General features: G+C 41.3%; 1 protein-coding gene and 1 pseudogene across 1 annotated transcript; both read left to right on the top strand.

Moving 5' to 3' along the window:
- The first annotated feature begins 266 nt into the window (after window positions 1-266).
- Window positions 267-27,996, top strand: LOC123482622 (zinc finger protein 501-like). The gene is made up of 3 exons (XM_045210981.1): window positions 267-499; window positions 26,021-26,204; window positions 26,556-27,996. Exons 1-3 carry the CDS (start codon window positions 491-493, stop codon window positions 27,545-27,547), a joined length of 1,185 nt encoding a protein of 394 aa, XP_045066916.1. The 5' UTR covers window positions 267-490; the 3' UTR covers window positions 27,548-27,996.
- Window positions 7,051-10,741, top strand: LOC123482586 (annotated as a pseudogene).

The raw sequence follows: 27,996 nt of genomic DNA, 5'->3' as shown, positions 1-27,996 counted from the left end.
ATGTATGTGTATATATATATATATGTATATATATATATATATATGTATGTATGTATGTGTATATATATGTATGTATGTATGTATGTATGTATATATATATATATATAGCAATACAAACAGTTTCTTTCTAGCAATAAATGACTCCCTAAACCGCCTCACCCACTTGAAGAGAAGTGTTGAAGACTATGTACTGTAGGTGGCAGCACCTCTTAAACACCACAGAAGAAGCCGAAAATCATCAACAGGAAGTTCTTTGTTACCATCCTCAAACCAAATAAAATTCCGCAGGCTTTTGTAGGATATTTTCTGATGTAAGATTAGTCTACATGAGACGTTTATTTATCACAATTTATATCGAGTTTTGATATTTAAAAAGGTGTGGTCTAGATTTTATTCATCTGATCGCAGTGAGAAAGTAACTGTAGCGAACACATTTACTGTCAATTTTTTGTATTTGAAGAAACGAAGAAAGAATACAGTAGCTTCCACGATGGATCGGGTAAGTTTGGTTGACTTTTATAAATAGTATGCTTACTGTGGTGTATAAAATGTCTAGGTGTAGTTTTCATCATCTTTGCTCTTCCACATCCATGCATTCGATTTGAACAGCTAGACAAAATAAATCATGGTGGTAATTTCATCCAAGTAGCCTACAAGCCTATCGCACACAGATTGATTATACAAACAATGCACAGCCAGGAGGTAAAGTCAGAACCAGGGAGAAATAATTAGGCATAAGCTACACCAATGATGTATATAAACCCTGGATTGCTGATGCTATGTATTGGCCATTGAGAGGCTTTGAAGCCACCGGTTAACAACTTTGAGGTAGTTTCTGAACACCTTCTCACTTTGTTTCTCCAGATGTCAGTTCGACCACACCGTTTACACACTCATTTGTGGCGGCCAAATAAAACATATGACAGTTGAAAATACGTGATTCTTGTTGCTAGGCTACCAGTTACAGTACTTTTATCTTGTGTTTATGCACAGGGTTACAACAATGATAGCTAGTGTCAAATAATTAAATGGAGTTAATATTTGTCAAATTATTGATCATGTCCTCAGCTCAAATAAGCATCAGAAATTGTCCTTATTTAGCATATCAAGATCCTGATGTGGACCTCAGTCAATAGAATATGCATTGTATGTGCTGAGAAAATCTACTATGTAGTCCAACTGTCAGTGTGTGTCACCATATTGAGAAAGTAAGGAGTCCACATAGGCCTATCTCAGTAAATATAATGAGTCAATATCCGTTCATACCATGTATGATATCTGGAGGGAATCCAAAAATGATTTGTGCATAGAATAAAAAATATGGATTTCATATTTGTCTAATTATTGAGCCTTTGCTGAAAACAACTCAGAAATGCTCCTTATTTTCAGCATATCAAGATCCATAAATGGACCTCAACCAAGATAAGTTTCATTTCTTGAATGTACTGAGTAAAACACAGATATGCAATGTATACAGTCAGTATTTGTCAACATGAAGAGAGAAAATAGGGTGTCACATATCTCAGGATATTGAATGATTCCATATCCGACCATAGGAAATGTCCATGTGTGTTATTCGGAGTAATCACAATATCATATATGTCTAAGAGACACATCTGGATTCAAAATTTCTGTTAAATTCAAATCTCCCTACCATCATATCTAAGCCATTATGACACCAATGTCGATGAAAACTCGCAACACACTCCCCACCTCTCGTCATGAGCTGTCCAGCCATTACGGAGTACCACATACCGGATTTCTAACAGGGTCCTTAGCAATTGAGTTTTCAGAGTATTTTCTGCACCTACCTAGCTCAAATTCTAGACGTCAGATTATAATGAAAATATACAGTCTGCTGGCTGTGGCCCTCTAATAGCTCAAATCAATTTTGAACTAACTATTAAAGTATGTTAAGAATTGACCGTGGAGAGTCAAAGGTCATTGTCTGCAGCTTTCAGAAGGTGAATAGCTCAATTGATTTTGACGGTCTTGCATTGTAAAATATGTCTCAATTCCCATTAAAGCTAAGTAAAGGAAAATGGTTGTCAATTGAATTGAAGGACGTATACCTGAAGGTCATATAACTCAGCCATAAAAACGAAACGAAACTATGTAACCCATGAACAATAGAGCCACATCTTTATTGTGCCTTTACAGCTTGTTTCTAGCCTAAACCAACGCAGTTATGCATCCTATATATTTATATAATCAGGGTTTGGGGGAAATTTGCCCTGTCTCCCACCCCAAGCACCACACCACTGGAATAGCGTGCACTGCAGAGTTGTTGACAAATATCCAACACATGGGCTAGTCCACCATCCAGATCAGAGCTGTAAAAACAATCAAGCCGGTCAAATGGCAGAGTTGTTAGTTTGGCACTGTTGATCTAAACCGATTTGGATAAAGATGTAAAGCAGACAGGAGAAGGAGCATACTGGAATGTATTCTGGATGTTTGAAACTGGTGAGTTTGTCCTGATGCAAGCATGCATTTGCTCACTGCAGTGCACAACATGCTGTTTACATGTGCGTTTGTTTTCTCAGCTACAGTTTGAGTTGTGTCCGACCAGTCAAATACAGTGGGGAGAACAAGTATTTGATACACTGCCGATTTTGCAGGTTTTCCTACTTACAAAGCATGTAGAGGTCTGTAATTTTGATCATAGGTACACTTCAACTGTGAGAGACGGAATCTAAAATCCAGAAAATCACATTGTATGATTTTAAAGTAATTAATTTGCATTTTATTGCATGACATAAGTATTTGATCACCTACCAACCAGTAAGAATTCCGGCTCTCACAGACCTGTTAGTTTTTCTTTAAGAAGCCCTCCTGTTCTCCACTCATTACCTGTATTAACTGCACCTGTTTGAACTCGTTACCTGTATAAAAGACACCTGTCCACACACTCAATCAAACAGACTCCAACCTCTCCACAATGGCCAAGACCAGAGAGCTGTGTAAGGACATCAGGGATAAAATTGTAGACCTGCACAAGGCTGGGATGGGCTACAGGACAATAGGCAAGCAGCTTGGTGAGAAGGCAACAACTGTTGGCGCAGTTATTAGAAAATGGAGAAGTTCAAGATGACGGTCAATCACCCTCGGTCTGGGTCTCCATGCAAGATCTCACCTCGTGGGGCATCAATGATCATGAGGAAGGTGAAGGATCAGCCCAGAACTACACGGCAGGACCTGATCAATGACCTGAAGAGAGCTGGGACCACAGTCTCAAAGAAAACCATTTGTAACACACTACGCCGTCATGGATTAAAATCCTGCAGCGCACGCAAGGTCCCCCTGCTCAAGCCAGCGCATGTCCAGGCCCATCTGAAGTTTGCCAATGACCATCTGGATGATCCAGAGGAGGAATGGGAGAAGGTCATGTGGTCTGATGAGACAAAAATATAGCTTTTTGGTCTAAACTCCACTCGCTGTGTTTGGAGGAAGAAGAAGGATGAGTACAACCCCAAGAACACCATCCCAACCGTGAAGCATGGAGGTGGAAACATCATTCTTTGGGGATGCTTTTCTTCAAAGGGGACAGGACGACTGCACCGTATTGAGGGGAGGATGGATGGGGCCATGTATCGCGAGATCTTGGCCAACAACCTCCTTCCCTCAGGAAGAGCATTGAAGATGGGTCGTGCCTGGGTCTTCCAGCATGACAACGACCCGAAACACACAGCCAGGTCAACTAAGGAGTGGCTCCGTAAGAAGCATCTCAAGGTCCTGGAGTGGCCTAGCCAGTCTCCAGACCTGAACCCAATATAAAATCTTTGGAGGGAGCTGAAAGTCCGTATTGCCCAGCGACAGCCCTGAAACCTGAAGGATCTGGAGAAAGTCTGTATGGAGGAGTGGGCCAAAATCCCTGCTGCAGTGTGTGCAAACCTGGTCAAGACCTACAGGAAACATATGATCTCTGTAATTGCAAACAAAGGTTTCTGTACCAAATATTAACTTCTGCTTTTCTGATGTATCAAATACTTATGTCATGCAAATTAATTACGTAAAAATCATACAATGTGATTTTCTGGATTTTTGTTTTAGATTCCGTCTCTCACAGTTGAAGTGTACCTATGATAAAAATTACAGACATCTACAAGCTTTGTAAGTAGAAAAACCTGCAAAATCGGCAGTGTATCAAATACTTGTTCTCCCCATTGTATGTCTAGCTCTTACCATAGCTTGGACTATAGAGCTAGCTAGTGTTACAAAAGCCAACTGCATTGCATGCATTGTAAGGTAGCAGCGTGACAATTTGCCCAAAGGTTGGTGTTGGTTTTGAACTGATGTAGTTAGTTAGCTAGCTATGTTTTGTGGAAAAATGTAGGGCTGGCATTTGGAAGTGAACTAGCTATCGTTAGCTACCTTCTGTGTCGAGGTCAGATGTTGTTGTCTGGCTCTAGATACCTAATGGCTTTGTTATTTGTGTAACAAACCTTCCTTAAACATATATAGCTAGCTACCATTCTTTGCCCGTTCATTAGCAAGCTAGCGTTCAGCTGACTGGTGTTAGCTAGCTAGCTACAGAGGCTAGCTGCTGGACTTTGGACAAGCAAGCTAACGTTAGCTAATAGCAGCTGTATTGTTTCAGAGCAACAGAGTTGCTGACCCGTTTATATAGAACTCTGAGATACGGCTGAAAAGATGTTAGCATTGTCAGTAATGCTACAAAAAAGGTATCTCATCATTGGTTGCTAATGGACGGAAATGTGCACATGAGAGTGAGAAATCATACAATCTGTTGCAGCTACAAACTTAGTCAATCCGACATTCTTTAAATCAAATTTGGAAAGTATTCTGACCCCTTCACTTTTTCCACGTTTTGTTACGTTACAGCCTTATTCTAAAATTGATAAAATAGTTTTTTTGCCTCATCAATTTACACACAATACCCCATAATGACAAAGCAAAGATAGGTTTGTAGAACATTTTGCAAATTTCTGAAAAATTACAAACATATTTATGTAAGTATTCTGACCCTTTACTCAGTACTTTGTTAAAGCACCTTTGGCCGCGATTACGTCCTTGAGTCTTCTTGGGTATGACGCTAAAAGCTTGGCACACCGGTATTTGGGGAGTTATGCAAGCACACCACCTGTACCATTAAGTCCCAGACCTTTTGGCAGAGGCCAAATTAAAGGTTACAATAGCACTGCCAATGGCAGACTTGGTTGCACCAAAGAAATCTGTCTTTGCCTGTGGAAATGTTGTATAATGTACCCTTAACAGAAAATAACCTTAAAATGTAAAAATCATGGAAATCTAAAACAAAACAAAACAACTATGTTTTAAGTGAGAAGTAGGCGTTGGTGTGAAGCAGAACAAAACAAAGGATATTCACATGAGCACCACAATCCCTACTCCTCCCATGCTCTACCAAGGTTTTCCAGCACACAGATTTGACCTACAACAGTGGTCTATTGTACTTAAGGCTGTCCCCGACTAAAAAAAATATGGGTCGACCAAGAGTAGTCTGTTCTTTCGACCAATCAATTGGTTGAAATGTCAAAACGTGTATTTTTCCATATATAGATACACCCTATGTCATTAAATAAAATCAACTATATGCACTGAGCTTGTCTGATGCTTTAAGCGCACTGTTCAATTAAATAATTAAGACACACAAATGACTCGAGGGCATCAGATGACTGGCGCACGTTGGTAATCTCTCTCCTCACTGCTGCAACGAACAGGCACAACAGCACATTTAATTCCTTACTTGTTTTTCTGACTGAAAAGTTGTTACCAAAATCCCTCATTTGTTTAGCAAAAACATTCCCTATTCCCTCTTCCTCAACCCTTGCTCTCTTTATGTGAAACAGGGATGCATTGAATGCACGTGACCAGTAGGGCCTGACCTATAGCCTATCATAATCACATCCATAAATTGGTTATAAAACTCAGAACACAGTAACACAGCAAAATGTATCCGGAGGACATGAAAAACAGGGGAATGTTTACTGGTTGCTCAGGAGGGAACGGGGAAGTCAGATGTGTGGAAAACATTTGACTTAGTTGTGGAAACTACTGCAGATCCCGAAAAAGCAGCAAGCACGCTGAGTGAGTATTGTGTGTGCCAAACAGGTGCTGTTAGATGTATAATTCTTTACGACCATTTGGAGCTGGGTTAACAACAGTGTACCAGAGTCTATTCTAGTGAATTGCGGGTTATTTATTGTCTCGGCTAATTATTCAAAGCTCCCTTTGTTACTTTATTTTAAAACTAAAATGCTTTTGCATTAAAATGCATTTCAAAGCATGAAGGACTCGTCTGTGTGATGAAATGAACTAATGATTGATTGCGTTCATATTATTTATGACAAACAGATTTAGATTATTTTACTTTCGGTTTTGTACACCACTTTCAAACAGCTGAAAATACAAGTTTGGGTTTAGATGCTACAATGATTCTCTACACTATACTTGCTTGTTTTGTTACATAAACTGAAATTAGGCGAATTCGAAAACATTTAGCAACCAGGAAATGGTGGAGCAATGTCTGCATAGTGTAACTTTTTTAATAATGTTTTATAGTGTTAAATAATGTTTTATATTGTTACATAATGTTTTTTTTTTTTTTTTTTTGGTAGGCTTACATGTATGTATGTGTGTGTATATATATATATATATATATATATATATATATATATATATATTGGAACAGTCCCTCAAAGTGTGCACTTGTTCACTTTCCTTCACTGTTTTGAAAGGAAATGACTGGTATAAAATATATGGTGGATACTCCCACTAGCACATTACTTTTCTCTGTTAGAAGCAATTTTCACAAGTATGTGGTATGTTTTCACAACTCTAAGCACAAAAATCGGTTTCAAAACTTTAGGCCATTTTCAATTGATTACTTTAGAAAATATTTTCCTGTAATTTGTTAACAATACATTTAACTATCATTTCATCAAACTGCTAAAAACTGAACTACGAAGACAAAATGGTATAGTGTCTAGTTTACGTACAGTTTGAAAACTGTATGAATTGACAATAATTTAATTAAGGTTGGAAGGTAAAACCAAATCATTTATGGATATGGCTGTAAATACTACATTATCCTTCTTCAGCCAGTGTGCTTCTATACAGTAGGGCAAAGTGGGTCACTGTGCTACCATTTGAAATGATGGGGTAGTGTACAATGCACTGCTGAAATACTTGGGTGGGAAATTACATTTCATTCCACTCATCTGGATGTCAATGATATACTATAAGCTGGTGATTTTAGATGAGGATGCTTTTACAGTAACAAGTCACATAGAAAAGTGGATCTTGAGCAATATTGCATGAGGCAGAAATTGCACCAGGCTACACCAATACCTTTTTACTGTAGGCTTCTGCTACATGCCACAATACCCCTATATTTGATGGTTTCTTCTATTCATGTTGTGTATAAGGATACTGAAACTATAAGATTGACATTTTTCTCAACATGATCCAATAGTGGGATAATGAGCAGCAGTAGTTCAGCTGTTTAGGTTTTTCCTCTCTGGTTATTTGAACAAATCACGATTTAGCAGGTGTTACCATCTTTCACATATTTGAAGGGGAGGGGACATTCGGCCCGTATCTTGAAAGAAGGAGGAGCTCCTCATTCCGGTTCTGCTCCTTGTTGTAGAATCTCTTAATCTCTCCACGTATGAACCCAGAACTTAATCGAGGGGCTGACCAATTATGTCACATTTACATTCTGGGTTAACTAAGATTAACTCAGTGGTGGAAAATGTGTTCAACTCCAATGAATGCTCAATCAATGGTTCTGAACATAAGACGGGGCATTACAAGTGTTATCAGTTTTGACATTTGTTTTGAGCCAAAAAAAATATACAATTTCCATTTGAAAAATTTGCCAGAGTGATTGAGAAACTGTACATTTTTGGAAAGTAGTGAACGATTGCACACTTCAGGAGAAAGGAGATATAAGGACGCATCCAATCAATCTGAGATTTAGACTAAAGTAATCAAATGTTTGGTCTAATGATATTCTATGTACAATACTTCCTGTGGTCACCAGGACAGAGCTAACCCCTCCCCCTCCACCCTGCCAGAGTCCCCTGGTCACAACTCTCCTGGTAGCGCCTTACTGCTGGGTCTGAAGAGGGTGTCTGTGTGGCTGGTCGACTGCAGGAAAACACCAGGGCAGAGTGGAACTGTGAGAGAAGGACACGAGGAGGATGGAGATTTGATTTCATCAAGTAAGAACAATGTTGTGTGTGGATTAGACTACAATCTGCTTCTGCAACTTTTGTTAATTGATTGATAAAAAAAAAAACACTCAGTTGCCTGTTTATTAGGTACACCCATCTAGTACCGGATCGGGCCCCCCTTTTGCCTCCAGAACAGCCTGAATTCTTCGGGGCATGAATTCTGCAAGGTGTCAGAAACGTTCCACAGGGATGTTGGTCCATGCTGATGCAATGGAATCACGCAGTTGCTGCAGATTGGACGGTGGCACATTTCATGCTGCCAACAGCCCGTTCCATCTCATCCCAAAGATACTCTATTGGGTTTGGTCAGCATCAATGTTCAGATACACTGTGGCGTTAAATCGTTGCTCAGTTGGTATCAAGGGACCTAACGTGTGCCAGGAAAACATTCCCCACACCAGTACATCACTGCCACCAACCTGTACCGTTGACACCAGGCTGGATGGGTCCATGGACTCATGCTGCTTACGCCAAATCCTGACTCTGCCATCAGCATGACGCAACAGGAACTGGGATTCGTTGGATCAGCTAATGTTTTTCCACTACTCAGTTGTCCAGTGTTGCTGATTGCGTTCCTACTGGAGCCGCTTCTTCATGTTTTTAGCTGATAGGAGTGGAACCCAGTGTGGTCGTCTGCTGCAAAAGCCCATCCGTGACAAGGATCGACGAGTTGTGCTTTCCAAGATGCCGTTTTGTACACCACTGTTGTACTGACCCGTTATTTGTCTGTTTGTGGCCCGCCTGTTAGCTTGCACGATTCTTGCCATTCTCCTTCGACCTCTCTCATCAACAAGCTGTTTTTGCCAGACTGACTTGATGTTTTTTAGTTTGCCGCACCATTCTCTGTAAACCCTAGACACTGTCGTGCGTGAAAAGCCCAGGAGGGTGGCTGTTTCTGAGATACTGGATCTGCCGTGCCTGGCACTGACGATCATACCACGCTCAAAGTCGCTTAGGTCACTCGTTTTGCCCATTCTAATGTTCAATCGAACAGTAGCTGAATGTCTCGATGCCTGTCTACCTGCTTTATAAAGCAAGCCACAGCCACGTGACTCACTGTATGTAGGAGCGATCCATTTTTGTGAACGGGGTAGTGTACCTAATGAACGGGCCGCTGAGTGTATGTTGATATATTATTTGTATAATATTTGTTTATGGACCCATATTTCCAAAACCTAGTTATTCAATGTATTTTGTTTCAAAGGGGACTCCCCTAACCATCGCTCTTTCAGTGGAAGGGACTTATCATCTGGGGAGCCTCAACAACATCATGTTACTGATGAGGCCGAGAAGAGTCTCTCCAGGTCAGATCACCTCAAGAAACACCAGCAGAGACGTACAGGGAAGAAACCAAAACACTGCTGCTCTGACTTTGGGAAGAGTTTCACTAGACTGAGGACCTTAATTCACCAGCAGATTCACACCGGAGAGAAACCGTACTGCTGCTCTCAGTGTGGGAAGAGTTTTACTGCATCTAACGCCTTAAAATATCATCTGAGAATTCACACAGGGGAGAGGCCTTACCCATGCCTTGATTGTGGAAAAAGCTTTGCTAATTCAGGAGGCCTAACCATACACAAGCGTTTACACACTGGAGAGAAACCTTATCGCTGTGATCAGTGTGGGAAGAGCTTCAATCAGTCAGGACACCTGACTACACACCAGCGAACACACACTGGACAGAGGCCTTATAGCTGTGATCAATGTGGGAAGGGATTCAATCAGTCAGGAGAGCTGTCTACACACCAGCGAACACACACTGGACAGAGGCCTTATAGCTGTGATCTGTGTGGGAAGAGATTTTCTCAAGCTTTCTCCCTGACTACACACAAGCTAACACACACTGGAGAGAGACCTTATGTCTGTCTATGTGGAAAAAGCTTTGCTCGAGCTTCCACCCTGACAAGACACCAGCGAACACACACTGGAGAGAAGCCTTATAGCTGTGATCTGTGTGGAAAGAGCTTTTCTCAAGCTTTCTCCCTGAATAAACACAAGCTAATACATACCGGAGAGAAAGAAACCTTATGTCTGTGATCAGTGTGGGAAGAGCTTCATTCAATCAGGGACCCTTTATTCACACCAGTGAACACACATTGGAGAAGGTATCTTATGTCTGTCTATGTGGGAAGAGCTTTGCTCTTTTAGGGCCAATGGAAAAAACACCAGAAGGCACAAACGTGCTGTATTTCATCTCCCTCCTATCCGGCACTGGTTCCAGATCCCTAAATAAAGGATCAAAAGAAAACATCTAGTGAATAGTCCTATCCATCTCCCTTTTTTAAACAGTTTACTTAGTCATATCACCATGGTAACCCTTGTAGAGCATAGATGTGTTAAAGAAGTACATCGAACTCGACCAAAACAATGGAGAAAGGGCCTTGGGGGAAAGATCCGGAATCTCCTTATTGCCCCCCAGCAAAATTACCCTACATTTAGACTTGTTTATACAGTGCTATGAAAAAGTATTTGCCCCCTTTCTAATTTTCTCTACTTTTGCATATTTGTGATACTGAATGTTATCAGATCTTCAACCAAAACCTAATATTAGATAAAGGGAACATAAGTGAACAGATAACACAACAATTACATATTTATTTCATAAACAAAGTTATGCAACACCCAATTCCCCTGTGTGAAAAAGTAATTGCCCCCTTACACTCAATAACTGGTTGTGCCACCTTTAGCTGCAATGACTCCAATTGAGATGTTGTGGCAGGACTTGAAACGAGCAGTTCATGCTTGAAAACCCACACGTCACTGAGTTAAAGCAGTTCTGCATGGAAGAGTGGGCCAAAATTCCTCCACAGCGACGTGAGAGACTGATCAACAACTACAGGAAGCATTTGGTTGGAGTCATTGCAGCTAAAGGTGGCACAACCAGTTATTGAGTGTAAGGGGGCAATTACTTTTTCACACAGGGGAATTGGGTGTTGCATAACTTTGGTTTATTAAATAAATTAAATAAATATGTAATTGTTGTTATTTGTTCACTTATGTTCCCTTTATCTAATATTAGGTTTTGGTTGAAGATCTGATAACATTCAGTATCACAAATATGCAAAAGTAGAGAAAATTAGAAAGTGCTATGAAATACTTTTTCATAGCACTGTATGTGTTTGTCATGCTATGTTGTCCTTTCTTCTAAACCTGACAACTTCTAAATTTTATGCTGCGAAATTAGCCAAATATATCCAAATCAGACTTTAGTAACCACATTGTGGGCCTGTTACAATGCATACATCGTGACGATTTGACGAATATCCACTTTGTTGGATTAGATTTCTTGAATGTGCACCAATTTGGTCAATGGAACCGTCAGCGTTCCTTTGACTCTATTACCGCATCTATAATATGCAGCTCTGATCTAGGATCAGGTCTTCCCTGTGTTTATGCAATAGCACACGTGATCTAAATGGATAAATGTTATCACAGAAAATGTTATATTGAACCCTTTTGTGTGTGTGTGTGTGTATTCAATTGATCAATAAAATCAATCCTTTATCTTCTAAAGAAGATATCATTTTAATGTTATATTTTTATTATAATAATAATAAACAAATCTAAATAGATTGTATGTTTCTAAAACTAATCAATGATACTTTGGATAATAATATCCATGAGGTCAAGGCAAGAACTATGTATGCTGTGTCTTGTAACAACAGTTAATGTAATAACTTTTAGATTTGTAATGTAATAAAACTGGTAAATGTAATATCTTGTCGGTTAATATGATAAAATGTTGAATTATTATCGTAATAACTTTTCAATTTAATGTAATAAGTTACGTTATCAGTCAGGTGAGTAACAACATTTTTAAACAAATATCGAAATAACTTCAACCGATCATGTAATAACACCTAAACCAATGTTTTATGTGTTACTTCATTTACATTTACATTTACGTCATTTAGCAGACGCTCTTATCCAGAGCGACTTACAAATAGGTGCATTCACCTTATAGCCAGCACATACCACCCTCCACCAATTGCAAACCGACACACACAAATCTAGCGCAGCGGTAATCAGTGTGATATTTATGAGGCTACCCTTACTGGGCCTCAGCCAATAAAAGTATCTGGACTCTTGAAGATAACCTTGTGTTGCAAGTTGCTCTCAAGTAAAAGTAGATGATAACAGACAACAAGATTCTTGGTCGATGGTAAAATCTTATCCAGGATCTACACCAGACATGTGTAAGGCCAGGTCAGCTGATGCAGCACTCCATCACTCTCCTTCTTGGTCAAATAGCCCTTACACAGCCTGGAGGTGTGTTGGGTCATTGTCCTGTTGAAAAACAAATGATAGTCCCAGTAAGCCCAAACCAGATGGGATGGCGTATCGCTGCAGAATGCTGTGTTAGCCATGCTGGTTAAGTGTGCCTTGAATTCTAAATAAATCACAGACAGTGTCACCAGCAAAGCACCCCCACACCATAACACCTCCTCCTCCATGCTTTACGGTGGGAACTACACATGCGGAGATCATCCATTCACCCACACCACGTCTCACAAAGACACGGCGGTTGGAACCCAAAATCTCCAATTTGGACTCCAGACCCAGGGGCCCATTTCCACCGGTCTAATGTCCATTGCTCGTGTTTCTTGGCCCAAGCAGGTCTCCTCTTCTTATTGGTGTGAAGGCCTGATTCACACAGTCCCCTCTGAACAGTTGATGTTGAGATGTGTCTGTGACTTGAACTCTGTGAAGCATTTATTTGGGCTGCAATTTCTGAGGCTGGTAACTAATGAACTTATCCTCTGCAGCAGAGGTAACTCTGGGTCTTCCATTCCTCTGGTGGTCCTCATGAGAGCCAGTTTCATCATAGCGCTTGATGGTTTTTGCGACTGGACTTGAAGAAACGTTCAAAGTTCTTGACATTTTCCGTACTGACTGACCTTGCTTATTTGAGATGTTTTTGCCATAATATGGACTTGGTATTTTACCAAATAGGGCTATCTTCTGTATACCCCCCCTACCTTGTCACAACACAACTGATTGGCTAAAATGCATTAAGAAGGAAATAAATTCCACAAATTAACTTTTAAGAATATAGGTGTGCCTTCTATATTAAGAAGGCACACCTAATTGAAATGCATTCCAGGTGACTACCGCATGAAGCTGGTTGAGAGAATGCCAAGAGTGTGCAAAGCTGTCATGAAGGCAAAGAGTGGCTATTTGAAGAATCTCAAATATAAAATATATTTTGATTTGTTTAACACTTTTTTTAGTTACTACATGATTCCATGTGTTATTTCATAGTTTTAATGTCTTCAATATTACTGTACAATGTAGAAAATAGTTTTTTTTTAAATGAGTCGGTGTGTCCAAACTTTTGACTGGTAGTGTACATATGAAGTGGTTAAAACTGTATGTAAACATTGTAAAGTAACCAGTGTTCCATGTCTATGTACATAGGCCAGCAGCCTCTAGGGTGCATGGTAGCACACCCGGGTGGTAGTCGGCTTGTGACAGTGACTAAGTTCAGGGCAGGTTACTGGGTGGTAGTCGGCTCGTGACAGTGACTATGTTCAGGGCAGGTTACGGGGTGGAGGCCGGCTAGTGATTACTATATAACAGTATGATGGCCTTGAGATAGAAGCTGTTTTTCAGTCTCTCGGTCCCAGCTTTGATGCACCTGTACTGACCTCGCCTTATGGATGATAGCGGGGTGAACAGGCCGTGACTCGGGTGGTTGATGACCTTGATTTTCTTTTTGGCCTTCCTGTGACATCGGGTGGTGTAGATGTCTTGGAGGGCAGGCTTTGTGCTCCCGGTGATGCGTTGGGCAGACCACACCACCCTCTGGAGAGCCCTGAAGTTGCAAACGGTGCAGTTGCAGTACCAGGCGGTGATACAGCCCGACAGGATGCTCTCAATGGTGCATCTGTAAAAGTTTGTGGGTCTTAGGGGCCAAGCCGAATTTCTTCAGCCTGCTGAGGTTGAAGAGGAGCTGTTGAGCCGCCTTCACCACACTGTCTGTGTGGGTGGACCATTTCAGATTGTCAGATGTGTACACAAAGGAACTGGAAGCTTTTTACCTTCTCCACACAGAAGATTGGAGTCGTGATCTGATTTGCTGAAGGGAAAATACACATGTAAACAGCATGTTGTCTACTGCAGTGTGCAAATACATGCTAGCATCAGAATACCTCACCAGTTTCGAACATCCAGAATAGATTCTAGTATGCACCTTCTCCTGTCTTGACATTTTTTATCCAAATCTGTGCTGATCAACCGTGCCAAACTAACAACTCTGCCATTAGACAGGCTTGAGTGTATTTACAGCTCTGATCTGGATGGTGGACTAGCCCATGTGTTGGATATTTGTCAACATCTCTGCCATGCACATCCATTCAAGTGGTGTGGCGCTTGGAGTGGGGGAGGGGGCTAATGCCCCCCAAACCCTGATTATATAAATGTATAGGGTGCATAACTCTGCAAAGCTTTAGGCTAGAAATAAGCTATAAAAGGCACCAGAAAGATGTGGCTCTATTGTACATGGAGATAACTGTGTATAAATTGACATTAATTTAACATAGGGTGGAAGGTAAAACCAAATAATTGATGGATTTGGCTCTAAATACTACATCATAATGGGTAGCAGTAGTTCAGGTGTTTTGTTTTTTCCACACTGGTTATTTGGACAAATGACAATTTCGCAGGTGTTGGAAAGGGGAGGGGACATTCGGCTCATATCAAGAGAGGGAGGAGTCTTGGAGCTCCTCCTTCCAGCATCTCTTCAGCTCTCCTCCTAACACGTATGAACCCAGAACTAAATCAAGCGGCGGACCAATTACGTGAGACTATAGTTCTGGGTTAACTAAGATTAACTCAGGGGTGAAAGATGTGTTCAACTCCAATGAATGTTCACTCAAAGGTTCTGAACATAATACAGGGGGCATTACAAGTGTTATCAGTTTTGACATCTGTCTAAGAGGGGGTTTTTTTAATGAAAAAAGTGCCCAAACTAGACATTTGTGGAAAGTAGTGAACAATTACAAACTTCAGGAGAAAGGTGTCATGTGAATTTTTATCTCTAATTCACCCTAAGCTTGAATCATTACCAGAGGTTGTAAGGCTCTGGTTTTAATCATCAATGATTCAAGGTCCACAACTCACAAGTCTTATCTGTATTTTTATTCATGGCGAGAGCTCTGGGGCCAAAAACACAAACATACTGTTTTTATACCCCTTGACAAACAAAGGCACTATGCTCCTCCCACCTTTTAGGAGGCTTTCTTAAACAGTTCCCGCCTTCCCCCTTGAATGGTTAGTAACGCCCCCTCTGTTAGTGGGTTGACACTACATCATCATTCTAACATTTATACTGTGTTTGGGGTGAAATTCTTTAGTCATTATTCTTAAAATCCAAATTAATCTAACAATCCACCCCTTTGACTAAATATTCCCACATTCAGGATAAATGTATTTTACAAGCATGATTAATCTCAGAGATCACATCAGAACTAATAAACATTTCATCCAATTGCGGTCTTTCAGGGTCCAAATCCTCGTCATCCACCAAGCCTGGAGGATTGTTTTTCACATTCCCCTGGTCAGAGTCCGGAGTCAGTCCATCTCTCATCATGGTTTAGATACTGCATTTCACCAACGCCTGACTCACCAATCCTCGGACACAGGGAACAAGACAACAACCACATAATACAAGAATACCCATACAAACACTGATCGCTCCTAAGATGGTGGCTGCTAGGGTTTTCCATTTACCAAATATTTCATCAAACCACCCTATCCACAATGTACTAACTTCTGAGTTCAGTTCATCCTTCACTTAGTGCAGTTAATTCTGTAAGAGCTCTGGTGACTGTCCCATCCAGTGTGGTGTTGTTAGGGATAAATATGCAACAATGGCTTATCTTTCTATAGACACCGGCCCTTTCTGCCTGATCTAGAACCAACCTCTACTAAGTTATGAGCGGGATGGCGGATAATCGCTCAGAGATCCCCTTACTGCATCTCTAGTCTTGTCAATAAATCGCTGTTGGTTGTAATAGATATAATTTATCCAATCCATATTTTTGTTTGTCCCCCACCAGAAATTTTTTGTAGTAAAACTCTCCCATATTTGATTCATAGCTTTGTATTCGTCTGGAACACCCCTGGGGATGCCTATACCATCTATCCAAATTGGGCTATTTCCTTCCTGACTTATATTTCTTTTCCTTCTGATTATTCTTCCTGTCACTGGTCTTTGATGACCAATTCTTACAGGTTGGACCAACAATACTGGTGCACAAGTACCCACCCATCCCTCTGGTAATGTCTGCCGAATGCTCCCTTTTTTAGTGCATGCCCACCACACATCAGTCAAAGGGATGGTTAGGTTCCTAATTTTTTTTCCCTTCCTTCCTTATCTAAATCAGTCACATTAATTATCTCCTTACAGCCATCAAAATCACCCAAGTTACGGGTGCCATTTCTATGTCTGTAACACTGGTATTCGCCAGGAGTTAAAGTGAATCTAGGTGGGCTGGCCGAGTATGTCAATTTTGCCAGCCCAATCCCTGTGCAATTTGGCTCTTTTTGATTGGACCCCAGGTCTAATACACAGGGAAACATTGCCTTTGGCATTGGGGCGGTCAACATTGTTGGTCGCCCAATGGAGCATGCATAACAATTGGTCTCCCCCAAGGCCCTAGTGGTGTATTTCATCCACTTTAACCAGATATTCTCATCAGGGACCCCCTCCACTTCCCCATTGTTCCATTCCTGGAGGAGAAAATCTTTCATAGTGGACGGGTTAGTCAAATTGACTCCATCATCCCTTGACTGATTTACTCGGTCTATTGTCATCAATGGATTAATGCCAGTACCTGCTCCCTCTATCTCTTTTGACTCCATTAAATATAATCTTAGACAAGTATCCCGTCCGTATACGTCCGCGCAAGCCCAGTAAGTTCTTTTCATGTCCTCTTTAGTGACCTTTACTATTGTTACTACCATCTCCGTGGGGATGTCGTTATACCTTCTTATCCTCCATCTGGACGTCCAGCCCCCCCCGTCTCATATCTCCTTCCCCCAGTATGTCTAAATACCTGAGCCCAGGAACAATCCGCTGAGGGGGCTGAACATAAATACAACGGGATCTTATAATCCCATGTTGCTTACTTATCCGCTCTGATAAGATCCCTAATCATAATTTTGAATCTTACTCCCCACCCTTCTCTGACTCCTATTTTGTAGATCACTCGCCCTTGATGGTCAGTATGTCGAGTCGCTTTCCCTTTATTTCTTAATAATGGTAAGGCCATAGCGTAATTGGTGCGAGGTGGTGGTGGATTTTGACCTACCACGACTATTGCCGAGACTATGATGCAGCTCAGGGTCACCCATATTCCCAAAAACCCCCAACCCTCTCCTGTCTTGAGTCCTTCTGCTCGGTACCACCCCATACTCACACCCTAGGAACACACTACAGTGATGATAGGTCTGGGTAGGAGATCTTCGTTGACAGAGGTGACCCCCGCACCCTGTGGCGCAGTTCCGCTCGTCAACTCTGCGTGTGCTAAGCGGTGCTTGTATGTGGTCCTACCTTCTTTCAGTGGGTAACATGGTCCCAGGTTCCTCTCTCTGCTATTCTAATGGCCAAGGTGGTTACCAACATAACCTGATAGGGCCCTTCCCAACAGGCCTGCTTCCAGTTTTCCTTCTAGTGACTGGATGCTCACCAGTCACCTGGTTAGATAGTGGGTCACCTTCTCCTTTAGTTCACCTGTGGGGCACAAAACCTCTGACATACGGGTGTGGTTAATAAACTATCTTCACACATGTTCAGATTATTGTAACAATTTCTGACTGCATTCTCTTTTTAGACTATCTAAAAAATGTTTTTTTTTTTTTAAGTATTTTGTCCTCTCCTTCGTATATTATCTAATACAATTAGCCTCTTCCCCCCTCTTGACACATAGTTCTGCTTATGTGTCAATTTTTTCCACCTTCCTAAACATTCCCTTAGGTTATTTATCAACCAATTGCCATGCCTTTCATTTTTGATATTCTTTTTTGCTTCTTTATTGCTCCTCCCACTTCCTTTGTCTTTATGGCGGCTAAATTCGACTTTCATTCAGTTCAGAATCAATTAGTAATCCAATCAAACAATCTCTTATCTTGTAAAAACACTTATGTTTAGTTCAACCTCTGTTCTACCCCGGCTCTCCTGGGCTTGACCTGAAGACTGATTGTTGGACATGACAAGTCTATTTTTTAAGTCACCTAAGTCTTCTGTCTAGCAACAAAGAATAAAAATCTCTATGTTCATGATTAACCCAGTTATATCTAATAGCCCACCAAAAAAACTTCATCATCTTTAAATCACTACCAATGTCATATCCCTCGTTACTCTCTACCATTTGGATAACATCCCTGATGTACAGTGGGGAAAAAAAGTATTTAGTCAGCCACCAATTGTGCAAGTTCTCCCACTTAAAAAGATGAGAGAGGCCTGTAATTTTCATCATAGGAACACGTCAACTATGACAGACAAAATTAGAAAAAATAATCCAGAAAATCACATTGTAGGATTTTTAATGAATTTATTTGCAAATTATGGTGGAAAATAAGTATTTGGTCAATAACAAAAGTTTCTCAATACTTTGTTATATACCCTTTGTTGGCAATGACACAGGTCAAACGTTTTCTGTAAGTCTTCACAAGGTTTTCACACACTGTTGCTGGTATTTTGGCCCATTCCTCCATGCAGATCTCCTCTAGAGCAGTGATGTTTTGGGGCTGTCGCTGGGCAACACAGACTTTCAACTCCCTCCAAAGATTTTCTATGGGGTTGAGATCTGGAGACTGGCTAGGCCACTCCAGGACCTTGAAATGCTTCTTACGAAGCCACTCCTTCGTTGCCCGGGCGGTGTGTTTGGGATCATTGTCATGCTGAAAGACCCAGCCACGTTTCATCTTCAATGCCCTTGCTGATGGAAGGAGGTTTTCACTCAAAATCTCACGATACATGGCCCCATTCATTCTTTCCTTTACACGGATCAGTCGTCCTGGTCTCTTTGCAGAAAAACAGCCCCAAAGCATGATGTTTCCACCCCCATGCTTCACAGTAGGTATGGTGTTCTTTGGATGCAACTCAGCATTCTTTGTCCTCCAAACACGACTGAGTTGAGTTTTTACCAAAAAGTTCTATTTTGGTTTCATCTGACCATATGACATTCTCCCAATCCTCTTCTGGATCATCCAAATGCACTCTAGCAAACTTCAGACGGGCCTGGACATGTACTGGCTTAAGCAGGGGGACACGTCTTGCACTGCAGGATTTGAGTCCCTGGCGGCGTAGTGTGTTACTGATGGTAGGCTTTGTTACTTTGGTCCCAGCTCTCTGCAGGTCATCCACTAGGTCCCCCCGTGTGGTTCTGGGATTTTTGCTCACCGTTCTTGTGATCATTTTGACCCCACGGGGTGAGATCTTGCGTGGAGCCCCAGATCGAGGGAGATTATCAGTGGTCTTGTATGTCTTCCATTTCCTAATAATTGCTCCCACAGTTGATTTCTTCAAACCAAGCTGCTTACCTATTGCAGATTCAGTCTTCCCAGCCTGGTGCAGGTCTACAATTTTGTTTCTGGTGTCCTTTGACAGCTCTTTGGTCTTGGCCATAGTGGAGTTTGGAGTGTGACTGTTTGAGGTTGTGGACAGGTGTCTTTTATACTGATAACAAGTTCAAACAGGTGCCATTAATACAGCTAACGAGTGGAGGACAGAGGAGCCTCTTAAAGAAGTTGTTACAGGTCTGTGAGAGCCAGAAATCTTGCTTGTTTGTAGGTGACCAAATACTTATTTTCCACCATAATTAGCAAATAAATTCATTAAAAATCCTACAATGTGATTTTCTGGATTTTTTTTCCTCAATTTGTCTGTCATAGTTGACGTGTACCTATGATGAAAATTACAGGCTTCTCTCATCTTTTTAAGTGGGAGAACTTGCACAATTGGTGGCTGACTAAATACTTTTTTTCCCCACTGTATGTATGCCTCCTTAGAGTTCCAAATTACTTTACCATGGGCTACCATTGCCTTCTCATAGATAAGATCACTTAATTTACCCGTATGCAGTACATAATGGAGTACGCAAACTTTACAGCACTTTATCATTACCAATAAGCTCATCATTTGTTTTTTGTTTTAACGGTTTTGGCGCTTCAAATATAGCAGTTTTCCTGGATGAGTTTAACATTCGCCCCTCCTGTGTTATAGTGTGTCCTAGGTAAATGACCTCTACCAAAGTTGAAGTTTCTTTTTGCTCACTTTGTGTCCTTGTTCTGCCAGGAAGGTTAACAATTGGATTGTATCCCTCTTACATCCCTCCTGGATGGGATTAGCCAATAGAATATCATCTACATAAACTAACATTTGCGTCCTTCCCTATGTTCAAACTTTCCCAAATTCCTAGTTATAGCCTGGTCTAAGATTGTAAGACTTTCCGAGTAGCCTTGAGGCATCCTAGCCTAAGTCCATTTCCTTCCCTGAAAAGTAAAGCCAAACCACCCCTGACTATCCGGATGAACTTGGATACTAAAGAAAGCATTAGCTAAATCTATCACTGTAAAATAGGAGTTCTCTGGTTTCAATTGGTTCAGCAATGTATTTCAGCAATGATATTTCTATTAACCCCCTGCAAGTCCATGACCATCCTCCAGTCGGCGCTAGGTGCCTCCTTTCTAACAGGAAAAATTGGAGAGTTTCATTGTACCTCATCTCCAGGAATTATCACCTCTCCCTTAAGTAAATGCTCAAATGTAGGTGTTATCCCTTTTATTGCTTCTGGTTTCATAGTATATTGCTTTTGGTATGGTCTATTATCGAATCGAGGAATCACTTGTACTGGAGCTACCCCCTTTAATTAGTCCTACATCTGCTGTCCTTGTGACCATAATTTGAACGGAATTGCTTCTAACTCAGCCTCCTGTTCCTGAGTTAAGAAAATCTATTCCTGTCATCCGTTAAAACTTATCTCCAGATGGACTCTGGGCTGGGTTTTTTTGCTCTCCAATTTAACTTTCTTCTATATCTCCCAGTGGAGTGGCCATACTGATCCCCATTTGGTGTATTCTGCCAGTCAGTAATGTTTTCCCCCTGTTTTATCCATTTACCTAGTGATAACCATTCCTCTGAATGTCCTTTCACTAGGGCAACATGGGGGCTCCACCTTTCTCTGTACAGCCTCTGGCTCTGTGAACCCATTTTAACCCAATTCGAAAAAACAACAATCACAAATAGCCAGGCCTCACTCAATTTGATAGCTCACTTTTATGACCTAAATACTGCCTAACTGAGATGAGCTAATCTCTTTCTCCTAGTTATAATTTAAAGATGGTAGTACACACAAAACATGATAGATATTCCCAGTCTTAACCCATCAATAATTGTTTGTATCATTCTAATTCCTCCTAACTAATCCATTAAACCACTCAAAATTCCTCGAGTATACAATGATTATTTAATTGATTACCCTAACTCTGCTACATGTGATCTCATCTCAAATGATCCATTATCAATTATTTGATCCACCCCCTAGTAAATCTCTCTCCTCTTCTATCCTGGAGTTCTACCGATCCCAGCTATTTCCCCTAGTGGCCATTAAATACTCTGCTCTCGTCTGTTCCTTTTCTTACTCTGTTAGTCTCTGCTTTTCAAGCTCCAGAAACTGTTATCTCTGTCTCTCAGCCTTTTATTCTCTCCCTCTCTAACTTCCTCTGTCTCTCTAAGTCTGTCTCTGCCTCTCCTTTTTCCCGCCAACCAGAGCCACAAATCATTCTCCTTGTCCTCAACTCTCAACCCTCTCAGCTCTATCGCTACTTCCCTCCTATCATTACTGAATCAATGATAATACATTTACATTCTAGTCACCCAGCAGACGCTCCTATCCAGAGCAACCTAGTGAATACATTTGTATTATTTTAATCTTTTTTTTTTTTTTTTTTTTTTACTGGCCTCCCCCCGTGGGAATCGAACCCATAACCCTGGCGTTGCAAACACCATGCTCTATCAACCGAGCTCCATCCCTGCCGGCCATTTTCCCCCCTACCCTGGACGACACTGGGCCAATTGTGCGCCGCCCATGAGTCTCCCGGTCGCTGTCGGCTGCGACAGAGCCTGGATCCGAACCAGGATCTCTAGTGGCACAGTTAGCCCTGCGATGCAGTGCCTTAGACCACTGCGCCACTCAGGATAATAATAATTGCAATAACTATCAATAATAATTATAATAACTATTACGGATTATATTGTCCTTTTTCTGATGTTCCAATTGTAGTCTATTCATTTTAGTTTAAAATATAAAGTTATTTATACCAAATCCAGAACCCACCACAGGCTGGCGCTATTCCCCCAGCACAACAGCCAATGCCACTTGCTTCCTTGTTACGAAAATAAATTATCGTTTTCAAATTTTCCAATTATTTGTATTCCATGCCTTTCATTTTCAGTTCGCTATTCAATATATTTAACAAGTTTCTCTGATTCGGCCCCAATCAATAAAACAAATGCTTGATATTATTTATCAGCATACACTTAATGACATTCCTACCATTTGAACAATGTCCTGTCTCTCACTCCCCCCCTCTCCTGCTCCTTCCTACATTATGGGGGAGGCGGGGGAAACTTCCCTACAATTTTCCTTCTTAGGAAATAATGTCATTAGTACTTATAACATATTTTCATAGACATATCTAGAATATTACTAAAGCTATCTAATGCAACTTTTAATACACGTAAAAAAACTCTCTCTCCACCCATTCCTTTTTGAATAAGTGCGTCTTCCTAGTTACCCCATAACCACGCCTTAAATCTTTTATTTAGCATTTAACCAACCAAATACTAAGTAGTATCCGGTTATCATTCATACCCGCGGTTGAATTTCCTCATACACACATATTTCATCTTCTGCCATTCAAATGCCCAACACGACAGAATAGTTCCATGCAAACCTCTATTGGCTCTTCAAGTCGCTCCGGATTAGAGCGTCTGCCAACTGACCAAAAACGCAAATATTCTCCACCTTCTCACCCATTACGTACGTCTACGTTTGAGTGCGAAAGTCCAGACACACGCATAATAATATGCCATCTAGCAGACGCTTCCATCCAAAGCGACCTACAGTCATGCGTGCATAAATTTTTTATTATGGGTGGTCCCGGGGATCGAACCCACTACCTTGGCGTTACAAGCGCCGTGATTTACCAGTTGAGCTACAGAGGACCACATCGTTGGACTTTATAGGTACCTCTCAAATAATCGCTTTGTGGTGTTTTTAGCCAATTCTTAATTGACACGAATCATTTTGTCAAACATTTGTTCGAACCAAAAATATTGACTGTCATTTTCTTTTTATCCCCTGCAGTCACGATAGTTAAATATTCCTTTGTCCCCGTTAAAGCATTTTCGCGCTTAAAAAAAACACACTCCCTGTCTTCCTGTTTACATTCATGTACTTTGGAGAAGTCAGCATGTCGATGGTAATATTCCCTTAAATTATTACACAATTCAGTTATTTTCCCAACGTATTGCCCATCATCTGCCCATGGTAGGACTGCTCCATTGGCATCCCCTGCAACCCACTGCCCCCGAACAGCTGCCCAATCTTTCCCAACTAGGGTTCTGACTGCCCTCTCAATTTCCCCTGTGTTTAGCTTAAAGCTTGCTGCTAGACTCTCCAAATCCCTCCTGAACCCCTCTATTCCTGTTTTAGGGTGCACTACACCCTCTATAGCTCTCACTACATCCCGTTGTGTCCATGCCCTATAAACATCCAGTGTGTCTGGTGCATGCTCCTCCCCAGCCCTTGGGTTCGGCAAGGCTATCAAAGGGTACTGGTCATCCCCTGTGTTATCATCTACCCACTCTTTCTTCCCTGGCTTATTGTAGTTTTCTAATCTTTTTAACTCCCTGTTCTTAAACTCTCTGTGTTTACTTTCTCTAGCTTTCCCTGCCTCTTTCTCCCTATCCAATTATATTCTTAACCTGACTACCTCCTGTTGTAAAACTTCCCCCTCTTTGTTCTCTTCACTGGCCTCTTTACTCTGCCCCCCGTCTTCCCGCCCTTCCAACATTCCGGCTTGGCCGTCATATGGTGGAGGAAGGACGGGGATCACCCCTAATCTTCTTTTACACATGACAACGGTGTCATCTGGGCTTTCTTTCCAAGCTTGCTCTACCAACTCTGGATATAACCTCTCTGCTCTTTGCTGTGGGAGAGGTCCTGAAACTTCCTTTTTCTGTATATCCCTTTCTCTCTCCATCTCTAACTTCTTCCTCTTTTCTCCTTCCTCTCTCCTTCGCGCTTCAAAAAGCCATACCCTCGCTGTCTCTAGCCCCTCCGCTCGCTGTTTTTTAACATTTGCTCCACAGTTGATATGCATTTGCGTAATCATATTTTCTAACTTTGCAACATCGAGATGCCCAATAAATCCATACCTCTTCTCCCAAATGGACCCATAAAACATATTTCTTTCATCTCCCGTTAATTCTCGGACTTGTTTAGAAGATGTCTTTCCCATCGTGGAACAATAAGAAATCCCTCCCCCCCTTTTTGTTTTTTAAATAATTCACTCCCGAATTATTTCCGTAGGAGCCAATCTCTTAGTGCGCCTCTTGCTTTTGTAATTAACCCTTTAAAATTATTTAACCCCTAACCCAGAGTTTCTATTTAAAACTCCGGTTTCATGAAAAGAGTAAGTTACCCAATTTTTCTCACGCGACTTATTTTTTCCTCCACCCCTGAAATAATATGATCACGTCTCCCGAGGGATTAAGTCTCACCACATACGACCTTATCATCTGATAAACTTGTTTGCACAGTTCTAGCAAATTCCCAGTCGCATATAGAACTCCCGACACATCCCTCTCACACGATGATAATTATTTCCCTGTTTATACTGTCATACTGCAATTCGTTCAATGACAATATTAACTTAGTTTACATTTGTGATTGCAATTCACTACCATGTCATTTCGGACTAGTTTTTTTTTGTAATAGCTATTTACCTCTAGGATCAATTGCGGACCCTCCCTGTCGTAATAATTATTACCTTCTTTGACTTTGGTAACTAAGTTCAACTCATTTTACCAAAATCCATGAATAAAAATTACTGACCTTTTCCTTGCAGTCTGGATTAAAATGCTTTTTCAAACTTGTTAACGTCTTTATCGTTCATAAAGAGTAATCACCTGCCTGTTTATTAACCTTAACGTGGAAGGCCAGGACTCTCTAACGGATGCTATCACCCGCCCGTGCACGGATTTCGGTGTCTCTAGAACGATAAAGATGTATTAAGCTCCGCTTCGAAGGACCAATCTGTCATGTGAATTTCTATCTCTAATTCGACCTAAGCTTGAATCATTACCAGAGGTTGTAAGGCTCTGGTTTTAATCATCAATGATTCAAGGTCCACAACTCACAAGTCTTATCTGTATTTTTATTCATGGCGAGAGCTCTGGGGCCAAAAACACAAACATACTGTTTTTATACCCCTTGACAAACAAAGGCACTATGCTCCTCCCACCTTTAGGTGGCTTTCTTAAACAGTTCCCGCCTTCCCCCTTGAATGGTTAGTAATGCCCCCTCTGTTAGTGGGTTGACACTACATGATCATTCTAACATTTATACTGTGTTTGGGGTGAAATTCTTTAGTCATTATTCTTAAAATCCAAATTAATCTAACAAAAGGAGATATTATAAGGATGCACCAATCAATCAGAGATTTAGACTAAAGTAATCAAATGTTTGGTCTAATGATATTCTATGTACAATACTTCCTGTGGTCACCAGGACAGAGCTAACCCTTCCCCCTCCACCCTGCTGGAGTCCCCTGGTCACAACTCTCCTGGTAGAGCCTTACTGCTGGGTCTGAAGAGGGTGTCTGTGTGGCTGGTCGACTGCAGGAAAACACCAGGGCAGAGTGGAACTGTGAGAGAAGGACACGAGGAGGGTGATGGAGATTTGATTTCATCAAGTAAGAACAATGGTGTGTGTGGATTAGAGTGGCCAGTAAATTGTCTATCCAGTTTCGTGAACGTAGGGGTGTACCTAATAAACTGGCCTCTGAGTGTATATTGATAAGGGTGGCAGGTAGACTAGTGGGTAAGAGCGTTGGGCCACTAATCAAAAGGTTGCTGGTTCGAATCTCTGAGCCGACTAGGTGAAAAAATGTGTTGAGCAAGGTACGTAACCCTAATTGCTCTTGTAAATTGCTCTGGATTAGAGCGTCTGCTAAATAACAACAGCAAAATATTAAACTTGTTATAGTATTTGATTATAGACCCATACTTCCAAGACCTAGTTATTCAATGTCTTTGTTTCACAGGGGACACCCCTAACAGTCGTTCTCTCAGTGGAAGAGGCTTATCATCTGGGGAGCCTCGACCACATCATGTTTCTGACGAGACAGAGAAGAGTCTCTCCAGATCAGAACATCTCAAGAAACACCAGCAGAGACGTATAGGGAAGAAACCTCACCACTGCTGCTCTGACTGTGGGAAGAGTTTCATTAGCCGGAGTGACTTCATTACTCACCAGCGGATTCACACAGGGGAGAAACCGTACTGCTGCTCTCAGTGTGGGAAGAGTTTCACCTCTCCAGGAAGTCTTAACATACACCAAAGAATTCATACAGGAGAGAAACCTTACAGATGCCCAGAGTGTGGAAAGAGTTTTCCTGCTTCTCAAACCTTAAAATGTCATCTGAGAATTCATACAGGGGAGAGGCCTTACCCCTGCCTTGATTGTGGGAAAAGATTTGCTTATTTGCGAGCCCAAACCATACACAAGCTAACACACACTGGAGAGAAGCCTTATTGCTGTGATCAGTGTGGGAAGAGCTTCAATCAGTCAGGCCACCTGACAAAACACAAGCTAACACACACTGGAGTGAAGCCTTATAGCTGTGATCAGTGTGGGAAGAGCTTTGCTGTAGCTTCCATCCTGAATAGACACCAGCGAACACACACTGGAGAGAAACCTTATAGCTGTGATCAGTGTGGAAAGAGCTATGCTGTAGCTTCCGTCCTGAATAGACACCAGCGAACACACACTGGAGAGAAGCCTTATAGCTGTGATCAGTGTGGGAAGAACTTTGCTGTAGCTTCTGCCCTGAATAGACACCATCGAACACACACTGGAGAGAGAACTTATGTCTGTCTATGTGGGAAGAGCTTTGCTCTAGCTTCTGCCCTGAATAGACACCATCGAATACACACAGGAGAGAAGCCTTACAGCTGTGATCATTGTGGAAAGAGCTTCAGTCAATTAGGGAACCTGAATTCACACCAGCGAACACACACTGGAGAGAAACCTTAGATAGATATATGTGGGAAGAGCTTTGTTCATTTAGGGCCAATGAGAAAACAACAGAAAGCAAAAACATGACGTATTTCATCTCCCGCCTATCTGGCACCGGTTCCAGATCCCTAAATAAAGGATCAACAGAAAACATCTAGTGAACAGTCATATCCATCTCCCATTCTTAAACGGTTGTCTTAGTCTGATCACCATGGTAACCTCTGTGGAGCATAATATGCAGCTCTGATCTAGGATCAGGTCTCCCCTGTCTCTATGTAATATCACATATTGGGATCTAAATTGATAAATGTTCTAGAAAATGTAATAGTGAACCTGTGTGTGTTGGGGGGATGTTGATAATTGTATCTTCTTTCATATACTCATGATACTATTATTATTAAATGTCATTATGTAGAACAATGTTTCAACAATAGGTGTATATTCATGTATTCAATTGATCAATAAAT

The sequence above is a fragment of the Coregonus clupeaformis genome, chromosome 35 (assembly GCF_020615455.1).
Source record: "Coregonus clupeaformis isolate EN_2021a chromosome 35, ASM2061545v1, whole genome shotgun sequence".
In the NCBI taxonomy this organism is placed as follows: Eukaryota; Metazoa; Chordata; class Actinopteri; order Salmoniformes; family Salmonidae; genus Coregonus; species Coregonus clupeaformis.
This window is presented reverse-complemented; position numbering and strand designations above follow the sequence as displayed.